The sequence below is a fragment of the Narcine bancroftii genome, chromosome 10 (genome assembly GCF_036971445.1).
Source record: "Narcine bancroftii isolate sNarBan1 chromosome 10, sNarBan1.hap1, whole genome shotgun sequence".
Lineage (NCBI taxonomy): Eukaryota > Metazoa > Chordata > Chondrichthyes > Torpediniformes > Narcinidae > Narcine > Narcine bancroftii.
In genome coordinates, this window is record NC_091478.1 from 63871965 (window position 1) to 63890129 (window position 18165).

General features: G+C 46.8%; 1 protein-coding gene across 5 annotated transcripts in view; it reads left to right on the forward strand.

Moving 5' to 3' along the window:
- LOC138744630 (diacylglycerol O-acyltransferase 1-like) overlaps positions 1 to 18165 on the forward strand; it is a 132679-nt gene that overhangs the window by 29617 nt on the left and 84897 nt on the right. For 2 of the 5 annotated variants that reach the window (XM_069901078.1, XM_069901079.1), the window contains exons 3-6: positions 1747 to 1787; positions 3811 to 3896; positions 7132 to 7184; positions 9209 to 9314. In XM_069901078.1, the coding sequence (XP_069757179.1) occupies positions 1747 to 1787; positions 3811 to 3896; positions 7132 to 7184; positions 9209 to 9314 (286 nt within the window). Of the gene's footprint in view, positions 1 to 940; positions 970 to 1307; positions 1337 to 1746; positions 1788 to 3810; positions 3897 to 7131; positions 7185 to 9208; positions 9315 to 18165 lie in introns of all 5 variants that reach the window. The other 3 variants (XM_069901083.1, XM_069901081.1, XM_069901080.1) reach the window with 3 other exon arrangements.

Sequence of the window (18165 nt, forward strand, 5' to 3'; positions counted from 1 at the left end):
ATTAAAAATTCCCTTGTTGAGTTGTTAGTGCAAATTTATTGTTTCTGAATTTTTGTAACACTTTGGAAAATATGAAAAAGAAGCATAAGTAAGCATCTAGGCTCCTCATGCCTATTTTGCCATTCAAAAAGATTACATCTCCACTTCCACCTTGGGCCCATATCCATGGATTTCCGTAATGCCTATATGAGTATGTAGTTGGCACATTTGCAAATTGGAATTATAATGCAGCCATTCTTAACAAGGGCCATATGGCTCCCTTGGGGGTGCAGGGGGTGGGGTGGCTGCAGCACATTTAAGGGGGACTATGGACTGAAATAATAAAATATTTTTGATTTTATATACTTAGGAGAGAAGTAGGGAAGAATCCAACTAAACTTGACTGCTTCACAGGGAAGGGGGCCCATAAAATTTGAGCAGAGTCCTAAGAGGGCCATAGCCAAAAAAAAAAGTTGAGAATGGCTGGTATAGTGGAAAGTGAAGAAGATTATTTTCATTTGGTTAACCTCCAGGAACATTACATTCCTAATCTTGGTCACTTGACAACCAAATCTCTATAATGGGATCTTGGATCATGCCCATTAATTTCTATTTGTGTTACTCATTCATCTATCTTATAATGAATGGTGCATGTATTCAGAAAAAAAACAGCCCTTCGTTTTATCTCTTTGCCACTTAACATCAGAAATAATCATATTTTTTCATTGATGCTTATTAAAACATGGAGGAATAAAATGCTAGATTATTGCATTTTCTGAACATAACTATCTTTAAAGCATTAACTAAGAAATTCCATTTGATCTATCATGAAAAAATATTTTAAAGTAACATAAGTGCATTTTTCTACAATTGAAATAACTATTCATATAAATTATCCAACAATTGATTTTTATATTTCATGGAAAATCTGGATATTGAATCCTTACCATTATCATTGGAGACAAGGAATATGAAGGCTTGGAAGTTATGGTAATCTTTAATAAATTAATGTGTATCTGTGAGCTTGAATATTGTGTCCAAATCTGGTTACCTTGCTGTAAGATCTAACTTAATTTAAAAATAATACTAACATTAATTTTGTTGAATAGTAATTACAATAAAATAACACCCCAAACTAAGAATAAAATAAAAACTGAAAAATTCAAGCAATAAATTGATTCCAAGATGTATATTCATAATTTACCTCTACATTTTCTCCAGCTATCTATTTTAGTGATGTCTGTTGTCATGGAACTTATCTTGTATTCATAATTCAGCAAGTTCATTTGCTAATGGGTTGCATTTAACTGATGTACAATGACTTTTAGGGAGCAAAGGCAAGAGTGACAGACATTGGGTAAGGGATAATTCATTAGATTACATTTAATATTGAAGACTGAGATTTTTTAGGGCAAATTTTCTTTTAATGCAATGGAGAAGTAATTTAACTGATCAAAGTATTTATTAATTAACTTGTAGCATTTAAGTGATTTATTCATCCAAATGAATTTACTTGTATACAAATATATCAGCTATCACACTGATTACTGGGGAAATTAAGGAGAACATATCACAATTTAAAATTATATATAAATTATAGATAGTTAACATTGAAAGAATGCAAGAATGATGTATTTCATATTTATTGGTACAAACCTTCCTATGTGCCTATGGCTAGCTTAGGGCTTTGCTCCTTGTAGTATTAGATAGATGCAGGAGATTTGCTATGAAGTGCAGCTTTCATTTTAATTATCTTATTTTTCTCAGATTTTGACTCATACACATATGGTTTTTGAAAATTTGATCACGTATGTATAATACCTACAATTATTAATATTTGTTTGATGAACAGTAAGGTGTTTGTAACTCTAGTAAGCTTACCATTTGTAAATTGATTTTCTGCAAATCTTATTACATTTCATGCCACTATGGAAGCCTTTGATTGATTTTTTTTGAGTCATTGTTTTGTACCTTGAGAGTTTCCAAATTATAGTAAACCCCTGGTATCCAGTAGCTATGGAGATTGGTAGATGCCAGGTAAGTGTATTTTTCTGGTTGCTTGAGTCTTACCTTGCAATGCCTAACTAGTACACCTGCATTAAGAATAAACAGTTTAAAAGACAAAAATACTATTTTGTACTTACACTGAACAAACTTCACTGGCATGAATATATAAACCTTAAAACATTTTACTTTATTTTCAATCACATTCATTGAAAACATTGAACCACCGTTGTATCAGCAAGTTCCTCCCCCTCCATGGAGCTGCCTAAAAGACAAATTGTAACATTACAGATAATTAATCCCCACTCCCCCAAGTTTACAGATAAAGCCCCTGACTAGGGCGACTCTTAATAGGCAGGGATAAGGAGACACTTTAAGAGAGACATCCCAATGGCGAGTGGCGTCAATCAACTCTTCATCCTGGGCGATGCCATTGCTGTTTCACACTACTTTAATCAAACAGCTACTACAAACAAAGCATGACCAAGGCATTCTTCTGGCTGAATATTTGCTCCCGTTTTCACCAAATGTGTATGTGTTACTTCAGAGAACATTTACTTTTACAATTTAAAATGTGTATTTTTTTTTTTAACTTCTTGTTTTATTCTTATTTATTAAAATGTTTACATTTATTTTCCTCAAATTTTTTTTGCCGGTAACTTGAGGCTGCCAGTTGCTTGAATTCTGGATACCATGAGTTTTACTGCAATTCATTCCTTTACAAAGACTTCAAAATAACATATTAATTTGACTATGGTTGTTTCTTTTCTATCTTAGTAAAGAGTTTCAATAACATCAGAGTCTGGGTTATCTTAACTCAGAGGTTCTCAACCTTTTTCTTTCCACTCACATCCCACTTTAAGTATTCCCTATTTTAGTGATGTCTGTGATTAGTAAAGGATTGTGTAAGGAGGTATGTGGGTGGGAAGAAAAAGTTTGAAAACCACTGTTTTAATCGTATCTATGTGGTGAAAGCACTGTTGCATGTAAATAGAATGACCTTTTATGTTTGACTCTGCTCTCACTGGCCAGCTCATGACTCCTCCCCTTTATTCCCCATAAAGGATGTCATGCCACAACCCTGCTCCCAATGAGCCCAGGTCATTGTGAGCCAGCATAACACAAGGGATGCTGTCTATCTCTAGCTAATAAAAACCATCAGTTACTGTACTTCAGTCTTTGATGAATTGATAGTGTATCAACCTAATTGACTCGTTATGTGCATGGTTTCATAACTCCAAAGGAAATGTACCAATGACAATTTTTCTCAAGCAAAATATTTCAGTAATAATTGGGTCTAGAGCAGTGATTCTCAACCTTCCCTTTCCACTCACATACCACCTTAAGCAATCCCTTACTAATCACAGAGCACTTATGGCATAGGGATTACTTAAAGTGATATGTGAGTGGAAAGAAAAAGGTTGAGAACCACTGTCTTAACTACATAAGTTTGAGAGTCATATGTTAGATAGGTGCAAACCAAACCAATCAAGCAGTATTGTTTAATTTTAAAAGATTCTAGCCTGAGCCTGGTGACATTAACAAGATTGTGTTTGGAAAAATAGGAATTGCATCTTATTTTTTAACCAAAACTGAAATATGCCTAGATTTAATAGAACAAACAGAACCAAAAATACAAATCAAAGAACCTCTCATTGTTACAGTTGGTAAAGAACCTAGGGATACTAATATTTTTCAAAGTAGAATGGATATTATCACCAAATTATATTGTATGAAATTATATTGACAGCATTTTTTTCCAACTTTATCAATATTTAGTTTGTAGGTTTGGTTGTGATATCAATGACAACTAAAGTATCTGTACAGGTATGGAATCCTTGTGGATCCAGTTCAGATTATTGCATTTGCTTTGAGTGACCCCAACACTTGGCCAAGTTCATATCTAATTATTGGTAAGTGGGCACCACTTTGATTAAAATGGAAGGTGTGATTTTTAAAAAAATATATGACAATAAGAAACTTGGGTTCGTTTTAAAACATCTAGATTTATTAACAAAGCAAACAGCACAAAGGACAGAACATACACTTGCCAGAACTCGTGAAGGCATCCCTATTGAATCTACCCAAGATGCAATATTCCCTAGATGCTACACACTCTGTCTCTGACTCCTCCTGGAGGTAGCACTCTATCACTACATCCCCTTTCCTTGAGTTGTTTAATCAAACATAACACATTAATATAATATTCTTTCAATTTAAAGTTCAACACAAACATAACATGAACATCAGCAGCACAAACTTTTAAGTGTGCATTTATTTTATTTTATAAATTCAGTCTGTCAGGTGCTTTGACAACGCGTGTGGATCTTCTTATCACAGGTGCTTGTGTCGGCTCTGCAGGTCCATTACTGTCTAGCACAGGTGGTGTTTCCTCTGTTTCTGTGCAAGCTGAATCCTCTGCATTTATCTTTTCCTGCAGTATCTCTGGTGTTTTCAGCAGGCTCCTTCGATTCCTCCTCAGTAATTAACCCTCCTCTGTTCCAACAGTGTAGGATCTTGGATTTACTTCTCCTAGAACAGTAGCCTTTTTGTCCTAAGTGTTTGAATCTCTGAGTCTCACTGTGTCATGTTGTGCCAGTGGCCCTAAGCTTCTTGCTGACTTGTCATAGTTTGCTTTTTGTCTCCCTTGCAGACGCTTTTGTTTCCGTTTGACATCTTGGTTTTTGTTTGGGTCCGCAGAGTAGGGAAGTGTGGTGCGTAGTCTACATCCCAACAGAAACTTAGCAGGTGACATGCTGTGCTCAAGCAGCGAAGCTTTGTAAATAAATAGAGTTAGATACAGATCTGAGCCACTGTCTCGTGCTTTCTTGAGCAACTGTTTAACTATGTGAACTCCTTTCTCTCCTATTTGACTGAAGTCACATGTCAGAAATCATACTCGGCTGCAATTTCTGGAATTCTCTACAACTATAGCATGGTCCATTGTCACTGTAGACAATTTGAGAATTCAGAGATCAATTTCATATATTGGATCACACAGGCAGTAGTCATGCTAGGAAGCAGCACAATCTCCAGATAGTTTGATAGATAATCAATACCAAGCAAGTAATTCTTTCCATCCATGTGGAACAGAGCAGTCCAACTTTCTGCCGTGATTCTGCTAGTACATCTTTTATTATCATGGATTCTTTTGTCTGCTTTGCATGATGTTTCAAACAGATCTCATAGCTTGAAACCATCTTGTCAATGTCAGCATTTATCCCTGGCTAATAAACAACAGTGTTCAATTCCAATGTGCCCCTCATGCATCATTTTCAGGATCTCTTGTCGCAGTGATTGAGAAATGACAATTTTGCACTGTTTGAGTAGAAGCCCATTGACAACATTTAACTCAGTTTGATGTTGTAGTATGGCTGACATTCATCTCTAGGCCATTCTTCATTCAGATTCATGCCATCTGCTTGGATTTCATGTCAGATATGAGAAGAAATTCAGTGATCAAATTTACATGGAGATTCACATCTGTCTCAATAGAACTCTCATTGTTTGCTTCACTCTGTCATTACCCTGGATAACGCATCAGCTAACACAACGTTTCCCTGGTGTGTACACCACTTCAAAGTCATAACATTGTAACTTCATCATCAGTCTTTGGATTCTTTGCTACATTTCACTGAGCTTTTTCCTGATTATTGCTATTAATAGCATGTGGTCTGTCTCTGCCATGAATGTCAGTAGACCAAACATATAACTGTGGAATGTTGGTAGACCAGACCTAGACGCTCTTTCTCGATCTGTGCACATTGAGATTCAGATGTTGTCATCATTCTTGATGCATATGCTACTGGCCTCCAATCTATAGCCTGAAGCACCTATTCTACCTTTTGAAGCATCTCTGGATATTTTCATCTTTCTGGATGCAACAAATAACATCAAAAGTATTGGTTCTGTAGTTAGAATGGTCTTCATTCATCCCCATCCTTCTCCGTGGTCTGTCCACTTGAATTCACATTTGACCTGTAACACCTTCCTTAGGTACATTGTTTTAGAAGTCAGGTTTGGTTTGAATTTACCAATGAAATTGATTATTCCCAGGACTCTCAATATGACATTGTTCTCTGTTTAACTTTAATCTGTACTTCTGGATGTGTTGTGTGTTGTAGCAATTTGATGAGCCTTTCATTGAATTGTTTTTATGTGGATCTCCTTAGGACACATGTACCCCACTTATGCCTTCTTTATTTATTAACTAAGCAAACAGCATGAAGGCTAGAACATACACATGCCAGACCTCGTGGAGTCAACCATTTTGAATCTATCCAAGATGCCACAGCATTCCCAAGATGCGACACACTCTGTCTCTACTCCTCCTAGTGGTAGCACTTTATCACAGATAGTAAATGAGATGTTATTTTAATTGGATTATTTAAAAAAAATGTTAATGATATATTAAAACTACTGATTTTTCACCAAAAGATAAGCAAAGTTTAAATCTTATTCAATTATTCTGCAAAGCTATATCTTTAATCCTTCCATTTTTGAATAGATTCTACAAATATAAATCAATTTAACCAGGAATAAAGGATTCCTGATAAAGGGTTCAGGCCTGAAATATTGATTGCTTTAACTTTTATTTCCTATGGATGCTGCATGACCAGCTATATTTCTCCAGCACTTCTGTGTGTTGACCTTGATCCCAGCATCTGCAGAGTTTCTTGTTTATTTCTGTTGTGTGTATTATTTTGTGCATGCCATAAATACTAGAGACAAATCTGCAAGATAGGAATAGGGATAAAAGAATGCAGCAATGAAAAACTTCTTCTGCAGTTTGAAGCAAGACCTGAATTATGGGAAACCTAAAGGACATTCAAAATTGTGAAATTGTTCAGAGAATAAGTATTAAAAAAATGATTTCTATTGATCACTGAAATGATTAGGTCTTTCTTGAATTGTATGTTCAAACATGTCACTGTAAAACAAGGGAACTAATAGCATTACAAGATAAAATAAAATGAAGAAGAGATTGAAAAAAATATTTTTAGTAAAAATATTTAAGATTAAATAAGTAATTTGAGTTTATCAACATCCTTAAATGTTAGTGTGAGGCACTCATTTCAATTAATTAAGTTTCATTAATATAAATATAGTATCAAATCAGAAGTGTGACCATTTTCTTTTCTTTTTCAGTGTCAAATATATTTATCATTATTGCTCTTCACATAGAAAGATCTCTGTCAGCAGTAAGTGCATCTCCACCACTAAATTTCAACTTTGTTTCATAAATATGTTTTTGGTTAGGAACATGAAACCAAATAATTTTTAGATGAAAAGCCAAATAATTTGTGATGAAGACATAAAATGGCAGGCAACTGGAAGCTCAGGATCACTCCTGCAGACTGAACATGGCTGCTCTAAGTGATCAACCAACGCATTTAGTTTCTCCAATGTAGAGGAAACCGCATTGGGAGCAACAAATGCAGTCTGCTTGAATGGAAAAAGTGATTGCTGCATCATCTGGAGAGTTTGTTCCACTCTCTGATTATAGAAGGAAGGACATGAAGGGACTGGTGCTAAATTTCCTGTTGTTGCATGGGTAAGTGCCATAAGATTGGAGGGATTGGAGGGACGAAAGAATTGACCGAGGTGCTGCAAAATGAATAATCCCTATGAAATGATAAAATGGTGAATGTTGTTGAAGCTAGCAGAAATTGATGTGGATAATCATTGAATGTGGAGGCAGGTGGGATTGAAGATGGTCTCAGGGAACTCTTGTTATTACTCTGTTTGCATAGGTTTGGCTTGACATCAGAAACCTTGGCAAATTTTGACAGATGTGTGATGGAAAGTGTGCTGACCCGATGCATCACGGTCGAGTATGGGGACACCAATACCCTGCAAATGGTAGTGGTCACGGCCCAGACATAACTCTCCCCATTATTGAGAACGTCCATAAGGAATGCTGTCAGAGAGCAGTGGCAATCATCAAGATCCACACCACCCATCACATGCTCTGTTCTCACTGCTACCATTAGGAAATAGGTATAGGTGCCACAAGACTCATACCACTAAGTCCAGAAATAGCTGCTTCCTCTCCACCATTGGATTCCTCAACAACAAACTCAATCAAGGACTCATTTAAGGACTGTTACTTTTGCACTCTATTGATTTTTTTTTCCCCTCTGTATTGCACAGATTGTTTACATTTCTTTACTTCTTTACATGTTTATGTTGTGGTTTTTTTTCCATACCAATAAGTGGTAATTCTCCCTTGTTTGTGACGTCATGTATGTACTCTGACAATAAAGCTGAAATCTGAATCCTGAAGAATGGTGAGAATGACTGAAATAGTAAAGATGTTAGTAAAGGTTGATATAATTATATTTGTTAATTTATGGCTATACATGAGAAAACCTTACATTAATATCACCAAAATGCATATGCCTCCCTTGCCCTTACCCTTACCCATAATGATTATCTTTCTTGTCAAAGATTAAGATCCATAGAATTTGTATTTTCCCCGTATGCTTGCTTCAATCTAATCATTAAGAAATCCATAGTTAAAAGTAAAATAACCTTCTTAATAAACTCATTATTCAACTACATTATAAATGTTTTGTACTTAAAAAAAAAAAAAATTAGTTGTAAATGAATGATTGTCATTTACTCGAAGAAAAATGGTTCAGCTGCAATTTTCTTAAGTAGCTGCTGTTCTTTAATTTGATGATATGGGCTTTATGCTGGTGTACAATAATAATCCAACAAATAACTTTGCAATGAGAATATAATTGAAGTTCCCAGCTAGTCAGCGATTACACAGTTTTCAAAATAACTAATTTATTTTTCCTCATAGCATTACCCTGTAAATTCAGGGTTTATAATTACTCCTTGGAAAGGGACATAGCTGTTGCATGACTTTTCTATTAGAACGTATATTGCATTGTTTTATCCATTTAGTTTTTTAAATTTATTTTTTAAAATTATAATTTAGACAGGTAGCACGAGCCCATGTCCCCAAAATACCCCAATTAACCTACCCCCCCCCCATACGTTTAGAATGGTGGGAAGAAACTGGAGCGCCCAGAGGAAACCCACACAGACTTGGGGAGAATGTGGAAATTCTTTCCAGACAGTGCTGAATTCAAACCAGAGTCTCTGGCACTGTAATAGCAATGGAGAATTTTTAAAAAAATCATTTACTTGGAAAGAAACTACAGTTATCAGTATGGAAAAGTTGAACTTAACAGGTCTTCTTTATGTATTGCAGCTTGCAATGAGTGAAAAAATGGGATATACGATCCAGATGATCAACCTTGGAGCAATTCTACTTATTCCACTGATTGTGCTTAAAGTATTGACAACATCTACTGCAGGTTAGAAATTATTTTAAAAATTTTTTTAGCCGTTCATTCTTTACACCTTAGCTTCTAAAATTTAAAATTTTTCACTATTTGCTCCATCACTCTGTGTTCTCTCTCTCTCTCTCTCTCTCTCTCTCTCTCTCTCCTCTCTCCTCTCTACTCAGTCTCTCTCCTCTCTCTCTCTCTCTATCTCTCTGTCTCTCTCTCTGTTTCTGTGTGTCCCTCTATCTCTGATTCTCTCTTTCTGACTCTCTCTCTGTTTCTGTGTGTCCCTCTATCTCTGATTCTCTCTTTCTGTCTCTCTGGCTCTCCCGCTGGCCCGCTCGCCTCTCCTGCTGGCCCGCTGGCCTCTCCCGCTGGCCCGCTGGCCTCTCCCGCTGGCCCGCTGGCCTCTCCGCTGGCCCGCTGGCCTCTCCCGCTGGCCCGCTGGCCTCTCCCGCTGGCCCGCTGGCCTCTCCCGCTGGCCCGCTGGCCTCTCCCGCTGGCCCGCTGGCCTCTCCCGCTGGCCCGCTGGCCTCTCCCGCTGGCCCGCTGGCCTCTCCCGCTGGCCCGCTGGCCTCTCCCGCTGGCCCGCTCGCCTCTCCCGCTGGCCCGCTCGCCTCTCCCGCTGGCCGCTCGCCTCTCCCGCTGGCCCGCTCGCCTCTCCGCTGGCCCGCTCGCCTCTCCCGCTGGCCCGCTCGCCTCTCCCGCTGGCCCGCTCGCCTCTCCCGCTGGCCCGCTCGCCTCTCCCGCTGGCCCGCTCGCCTCTCCCGCTGGCCCGCTCGCACTCTCCCGCTGGCCCGCTCGCCTCTCCCGCTGGCCCGCTCAGCCTCTCCCGCTGGCCCGCTCGCCTCTCCCGCTGGCCCGCTCGCCCTCTCCCGCTGGCCCGCTCGCCTCTCCCGCTGGCCCGCTCGCCTCTCCCGCTGGCCCGCTCGCCTCTCCCGCTGGCCCGCTCGCCTCTCCCGCTGGCCCGCTCGCCCTCACCCGCTGGCCCGCTCGCCCCCCCCACCCGCTGGCCCGCTCGCCCCCACCCGCTGGCCCCTCGCCCCCACCCGCTGGCCCGCTCGGCCCCCCCAGCCGCTGGCCCCTCGCCCCCCAGCCGCTGGGCCCCTCGCCCCCCAGCCGCTGGGCCCCTCGGCCCCCCAGCCGCTGGGCCCCTCGCCCCCCCAGCCGCTGGGCCCCTCGCCCCCCCAGCCGCTGGGCCCCTCGCCCCCCCAGCCGCTGGGCCCCTCGCCCCCCCAGCCGCTGGGCCCCTCGCACCCCCCAGCCGCTGGGCCCCTCGCCCCCCCAGCCGCTGGGCCCCTCGCCCCCCCAGCCGCTGGGCCCCTCGCCCCCCCAGCCGCTGGGCCCCTCGCCCCCCCAGCCGCTGGGCCCCTCGCCCCCCCAGCCGCTGGGCCCCTCGCCCCCCCAGCCGCTGGGCCCCTCGCCCCCCCAGCCGCTGGGCCCCTCGCCCCCCCAGCCGCTGGGCCCCTCGCCCCCCCAGCCGCTGGGCCCCTCGCCCCCCCCAGCCGCTGGGCCCCTCGCCCCCCCAGCCGCTGGGCCCCTCGCCCCCCCCAGCCGCTGGGCCCCTCGCCCCCCCAGCCGCTGGGCCCCTCGCCCCCCCAGCCGCTGGGCCCCTCGCCCCCCCAGCCGCTGGGCCCCTCGCCCCCCCAGCCGCTGGGCCCCTCGCCCCCCCCAGCCGCTGGGCCCCTCGCCCCCCCAGCCGCTGGGCCCCTCGCCCCCCCAGCCGCTGGGCCCCTCGCCCCCCCAGCCGCTGGGCCCCTCGCCCCCCCAGCCGCTGGGCCCCTCGCCCCCCAGCCGCTGGGCCCCTCGCCCCCCCAGCCGCTGGGCCCCTCGCCCCCCCAGCCGCTGGGCCCCTCGCCCCCCCAGCCGCTGGGCCCCTCGCCCCCCCAGCCGCTGGGCCCCTCGCCCCCCCAGCCGCTGGGCCCCTCGCCCCCCCAGCCGCTGGGCCCCTCGCCCCCCCAGCCGCTGGGCCCCTCGCCCCCCCAGCCGCTGGGCCCCTCGCCCCCCCAGCCGCTGGGGCCCCTCGCCCCCCCAGCCGCTGGGCCCCTCGCCCCCCCAGCCGCTGGGCCCCTCGCCCCCCCAGCCGCTGGGCCCCTCGCCCCCCCAGCCGCTGGGCCCCTCCGCCCCCCCAGCCGCTGGGCCCCTCGCCCCCCCAGCCGCTGGGCCCCTCGCCCCCCCAGCCGCTGGGCCCCTCGCCCCCACCAGCCGCTGGGCCCCTCGCCCCCCAGCCGCTGGGCCCCTCGCCCCCCCAGCCGCTGGGCCCCTCGCCCCCCCAGCCGCTGGGCCCCTCGCCCCCCCAGCCGCTGGGCCCCTCGCCCCCCCAGCCGCTGGGGCCCCTCGCCCCCCCAGCCGCTGGGCCCCTCGCCCCCCCAGCCGCTGGGCCCCTCGCCCCCCCAGCCGCTGGGCCCCTCGCCCCCAGCCGCTGGGCCCTCGCCCCCCAGCCGCTGGGCCCCTCGCCCCCCAGCGCCTGGCCCCTCCCCCTCGCCGGCCCCTCCCCCTCGCCCCCTCCCCCTCCCCCCTCTCGCCCCCCTCCCCCTCGCCCCCTCCCCCTCGCCCCCTCCCCCTCGCCCCCTCCCCCTCGCCCCTCCCCTCGCCCCCTCCCCCTCGCCCCCTCCCCCTCGCCCCCTCCCCCTCGCCCCCTCACTGCCCCCTCCCCTCGCCCCCTGCCCCCCTCCCCCTCGCCCCCCTCCCCCTCGCCCCCTCCCCCTCGCCCCCCCTCCCCCTCCCCCTCGCCCCCCTCCCCCTCGCCCCCCTCCCCCTCGCCCCCCTCCCCCTCGCCCCCCTCCCCCTCGCCCCCCTCGTCCCCCCTCGTCCCCCTCGCCCCCTCGCCCCCCTCGCCCCCCTCCCCCCCCTCGCCCCCTCCCCTCGCCCCCCTCCCCCTCGCCCCCTCCCCCTCGCCCCCCCTCCCCCTCGCCCCCCTCCCCCTCGCCCCCCTCCCCCTCGCCCCCCTCCCCCTCGCCCCCCTCCCCCTCGCCCCCTCGCCCTCGCCCCCTCGCCCCCCTCCCCCTCGCCCCCCTCCCCCTCGCCCCCCTCCCCCTCGCCCCCCTCCCCCTCGCCCCCCTCCCCCTCGCCCCCCCTCCCCCTCGCCCCCCTCCCCCCGCCCCCTCGCCCCCCTCCCCCTCGCCCCCCCTCCCCCTCGCCCCCCTCCCCCTCGCCCCCCTCCCCCTCGCCCCCCTCCCCCTCGCCCCCTCCCCCTCGCCCCCCTCCCCCTCGCCCCCCTCGCCCCCCTCCCCCTCGCCCCCCTCCCCCTCGCCCCCCTCCCCCCTCGCCCCCCTCCCCTCGCCCCCCTCCCCCTCGCCCCCCTCCCCTCGCCCCCCGCCCCCTCGCCCCCCCGCCCCCTCGCCCCCCTCGCCCCCGCCCCCCGCCCCCTCGTCCCTCGCCCCCCCTCCCCCTCGCCCCCTCTTTCTTTCTCTCTCTCTCTCTCTCATCTCTCTCTCTCTCTCTCTCTCTCTCTCTCATCTCTCTCTCTCAATCGATTGCGTTCTCTCTTGCTCACTCATTCTTTCTCTGTCAGATTTCAGATTTATTGTCCAAGCACATAAATAACATCACATGCCACCCTGGGATTTTTTTTTTTCCTCTCTCTTTTTTTCTTTCTCTCATTTCCTTTTTTCAGTTTAACTTTTTCTTTAATACATTTTTTAACCATTGGCTTCACTTCTGAAACTCTTGTCAAAAGGAAATGAGTATTATTAAATGTTAAATATGTACTGTCTCCAGCAAGGCAAAGGAATGGTATACTCAATCATTAAAGCAATACTAATTGATGGCAATAGAAAGTAATCCACCTCCATAAAATGTCCTAGCCCAAAATTGGATAGTCAGTGCATAATGCAGTCCTGAACCAGTTTAACTTGAGACTTCTCAGCGGTGAAGTTTTATTATGCATGATATTCAAGAAATATTATGTAGAAGTGCAGGCATTGCACATTTTGTGTGCCAAAACATCTTTCCTCTGCTAGGTTCAATGTTGTAGAGTAATCTGAGGAAATAATTCAACCTAGGATTTATGATTGGTTTCAGTCAGATTTAACATTAGAAATTCTTGATAAATCAGAGGTTGAAGATTGGTGGTTGTTTCATAGATTGGTCAGATTGCAGATTGGAGGATGGTGGCTGATCTGACAAGTTTTGGAGTTTGGTTGTCAATTGAAAAAGCTGTTGGCTCATCATAAATTACAGTACAACTGATTATTTAAAATCAGGTTCTCAGAAATCCTCATTTATCCAAAATATTTTCGGAACCGAACTGACATCACAGGTTGAAAAAAAATTCAGTCGATATGAAATTAGAATGATTGTTCTCGCTTCAGGTAACTCTCTCCCCTCTCTATTTCCATTTCTTCTTGACTTTTCTCTCCAACTCTCTCTCTCAAATTGCGTGTCACTGTCCCAGCCGCAAGTGGCCACAAGAACCCCTTGTCAAGCATCATCAAGGTGAGCAGCCTCCTGGGCAGGAGCGGGATCTCTGGCTCAGTGACGTCCCCTACCTTCCCTCCCACCTCAGTACACCTGTGGTCCCTACTACTGCACCCGCACATTGGAGTCCCTGGTGTGTGGTAGGCCTAGGGGAGGATTCGAAGTTGGGACTCTGGCATTGGAAGCTCCAGTGACCAGGGAGACAGTAGCCTGCCAACTCTCCAGTGAGTGTTCCACCAGCCTGGGAAACCTACCCAGGGATCAGTGGCAGCGGTGGGACACTTTGGGGATCAGCGGCGGTGGTTGGGAAGTCTCGATCATTTTTTTGTTGAGAATTAAACATTAAAAGCCTTCCCTTGTTTGTTGTTGTTTAAACATTGATACAAATGATTTGCTGTTGCTATTGGGCTGTTTTTAATAATGACATAGGCCTGGTCCTGAACATTTTGGATAATTGGAAATGTACTATAATTATCTTTTTGCCAATAAGGATCAGGGCTGGTGGTTGAACTAATAATCAAGAGGTCAGAAGTGATGCAGGTGTTTGAAAGTGAGGGCGAGAGAGCGCGAGCCAAACAGGCTAACTGGGATGGTAGTGTACTTGGATGGTGCATGTTGCATAGACAGGCAATGGGAAACCATTATGATCCCAGAGGACTTGCTTCGGGTGCGAGAGGTCCCGGGTTCAAATCCTGGATGAGCCCCCATAAAATTTTACAAGCCCAGAGGACCCCAAAACCCAACAGCAATAAATATTCACCAAGACAAATGGTTACTTAAACAAAGTTGATTTTAATTATCTTTCAACATGAAAACAGAATCACACTAAGTTTTTACTATTGACTTAACTAATCTATCTTAACCCCCTTCTAATTCTAAATGTATGTGTATGTAATGTGTGTGTAAGTTCAGAAAAGTTATTTGATTCACTGTCCAATCTCACTTCTCGTTCCCCCCAAGTTCACTGGTTGCAGGCAATTATACTGTTCACAGATTTAACATTTATAAAGTTTACCAGGCTTTGGTGCTTGAAAGGTAAATGATTACTGCTCAGGAAGGTTCTTGTCAATTTTCAGAGAGAGATTTGTTGTACAATGGACACTCAGCCACTTCAGTGTCTTGCTGAAGAAACTTCCCCCTCATGGTCTCCAGATGATAACCTCTTTCTTTAGGTCACCATGAGTTCCTTCATGTTTCTCTTATTTCAAGTGAAACATTAGACAGCCAGTCCACTCCTCTTCCATGAACCACAAGGGTTTTGACCAGGCTGAACTAAGAACTCACAAGCCCCAAATGGGGCTTTCCAGAAGCTTGCCAGCTTATCCTGTTCCAGTCCCAGTTGTTGCTGCTGACTGCATCACTGTAGAACTTCTCTCTCTCTCTCTCTCTCTCTCTCTCTCTCTCTCTCTCTCTCTTTTCTCTCTCTCTCTTTTCTCTCTCTCTCTTTTCTCTCTCTCTTTTCTCTCTCTCTCTTTTCTCTCTCTCTCTTTTCTCTCTCTCTCTTTTCTCTCTCTCTCTTCTCTCTCTCTCTCTCTCTTCTCTCTCTCTCTCTTTTCTCTCTCTATCTCTCTTTTTCTTCTCTCTCTCTCTCTCTCTCCCCCCCTCTCCCCCCTCTCTCTCTCTCTCACACACACACAGACACACACAGACACACACAGACACACACAGACACACACAGACACACACAGACACACACAGACACACACAGACACACACAGAGACACACACAGAGACACACACAGAGACACACACAGAGACACACACAGAGACACACACAGACACACACACACACACACACACACACAGAAAGCCTGTTTTACTCACTCTGTTTGCAAAACCATATGACCCTCTTAGAACAGCAAGTTCCACTGCAGGCAGAATGCAGCTCCGACAAGCTCTTTCATCTGTTGCCTTTTTGTAAACAACAATCCATTAGTGAAGTCTCTTGGCACTCCCCAAAGCTTTTGTAAAGGCTCTGAGGCCCCAACATGTCTAGCATTAGCAGAGCTCCAGTATTTTGAATAAGATTTGTTTAAAGTGTTTTTATGTGTCCTACACTAACAAACCCTGCTCCAATTTATATCCCTAAAACATATCTATATTCTGTCACATTTGAACAGTGATATTAAGACATGGGAGCAAAATTGGAGCATAAGAGCACACAGCCAGAAACTGATTCTTCAGACAGTGGGTCAGATAAGCCCAATTTTACATGTGTGTCATCTGCACCTTGAATAGGCTGCATAATTGAATTTTGAGATCTCAAAAACTAAATAACTACATGATCTTTGATGGCCAATTTTCTTCATTTGTCCTCTGGTGAATGTCCACCTTAAATCTATTCAGCAACTTGGCTTTTGCAGCTCTCTGTGTCAATGAATTCCACATGTTCATCACCTCTGAGTGAAGACATTTCTTCTGAGCTTCGTCTTAAATCCAGCGCTGCTGGGTCTGCTGTAACGGCAGGTGCTGGTGGTACAGTCCCAGAGGGTCCTTCTCAGCTGTGATGTTGACAGCCCCATACATTCTTTAAATGGTCCAACAGGTTTTTTTTTAACATATTTGAAACCACAGAGGTGTCCAAGATGGCAGTGTGCATACTTGACAGTGGAATGAGAGCTCCAGGATATCAGTGACCAGCGCAGGGCACGAGAACAAAAGAATACCACCCGTCTCCCCATCCCACTAAGAAAGAGAAGCCGAGGAGACACCCTGTAGAGAACTGGGATTCACTGGTAGTGTGTTGTGCTGATGGCTGGCTCCACCCCCATCTGTTCGCATACAACCCTGGTTTCCCGCTAAACCCAGAACCCTTCCGAAGACTACTGTGGAACCCTACCCATACTAATGTTAGTAAAAGCGATTGTTCTCCCTCCAGTCGTGAGAACTTTTATTCACGCTACAATTTATTCTCTTATTCCTTAAATGATGGAACCACTACTCAACCCTGATATATTGCTGTTAGACCCCTGTCACCTGACGCAGCTGAGGAGTTCACATACTGGCTAGACTGCTTCTAGGCCTATGTGAACGAGACCAGAGACATCTTCCACACTGAACTCAGGAAGTCCGCACTCATTTCGAGGGTAGGAACAAAAGGTATGCAGTCATAGGGCCATCAAGGCATTGAAAGCTAGGTACATGAAGTCGCAAAATGAGGTCCTAGCGAGGCACCGACTCTCTCTACGTCACCAACAGCTAGGAGAGACTATCGATGACTGCATATTGAATTGCTTGCCAAGAAGTGCAGGTACGAAGCGATTACGGGCCATGTTCGTGAGGAAGAACAGATCCGGGACACTCTAGTCCCAGGGGTCCGCTCAGGCTACATGAGGCAGCGACTACTCAAGTTGGATAAGAAGGACCTGGCTAGCCAAGTTGAACTGCCAAATTGTTGGAACTGGCCAAGCTTGAGAACAACGACCTTGAACTCAGTGAGCTCACTCAACCCAGGAGATCCCTTCAAGGACTGACTGCTCCCACTACCCCAATCCTAATGGCTGCTGCTTCCCATGCGAGGGAGGTCTTTTTTCTGCGGTAAGAGCCAGCATCCCCGATCTCACTTTCCTGGCAAAAGACTCTGTGTTCCAGCTGTGGCAAGAAAGGGCATTGGCAAGAGTTTGCTGCATGAGGCGAAGCCTGGGGAAATCTGTAGCCTGCACCACTCCTGGATCCGATTCCAGCCCCATCCATCTGCCCTGAATTCACCTGAGCTGAATTGCTATGCTACACACTGACGGAGGGTGGCAGTGGCAGTGAGGAAATGGTGCAAAAAGGATCGGTGGCCATTTTGCTGCGACCAAAATTCAAACTCAGCTGCCATCATCATCAGAGGAGAAGGAGGGTGGCCATCTTGCTGCAACACGAGATTAATGCCATCTTACCCATGCAGGGCAACCCAGTATGGTGGGGGGCACTCGAGTCAGGAGTATGGAGTCTCCAGGGTCCTAGCCTTGATGGTCCTTGACCAGGACAGACCTCACCAGCTCAGCAACTCCATAGTGCCTGTGAAGGTAAACATGCATTTCACTAAATGCCTAATTGACACAGGCTCTACTGAAAGCTTGATAGATGCCTGGACTGTGCAAGAGTACAACCTAAAGAACGCAGCCTTGCTTCATGGCATTGTTAATGGAGAAGGTTCAAAGAGCTCATTGCTGTATCTGACCCGACTTTGTTGGTTTTCGTGCAGTTGGATAACCATGTTGAGGAACTTTGGGGGCCATCCGAGGCGCTCTAGTATTTGCCAAAGCCCTTTCCTACTCACGGTGTCGAAGGCTTTGGTGAGGTCAACAAAGGTGATGTAGAGTCCTTTGTTTTGTTCTCTGCACTTTTCTTGGAGCTGTCTGAGGGCAAAGACCATGTCAGTAGTTCCTCTGTTTGCACGAAAGCCGCACTGTGATTCTGGGAGAACATTTTCGGCGAGACTAGGTATTATTCTATTTAGGAGAATCCTAGCGAA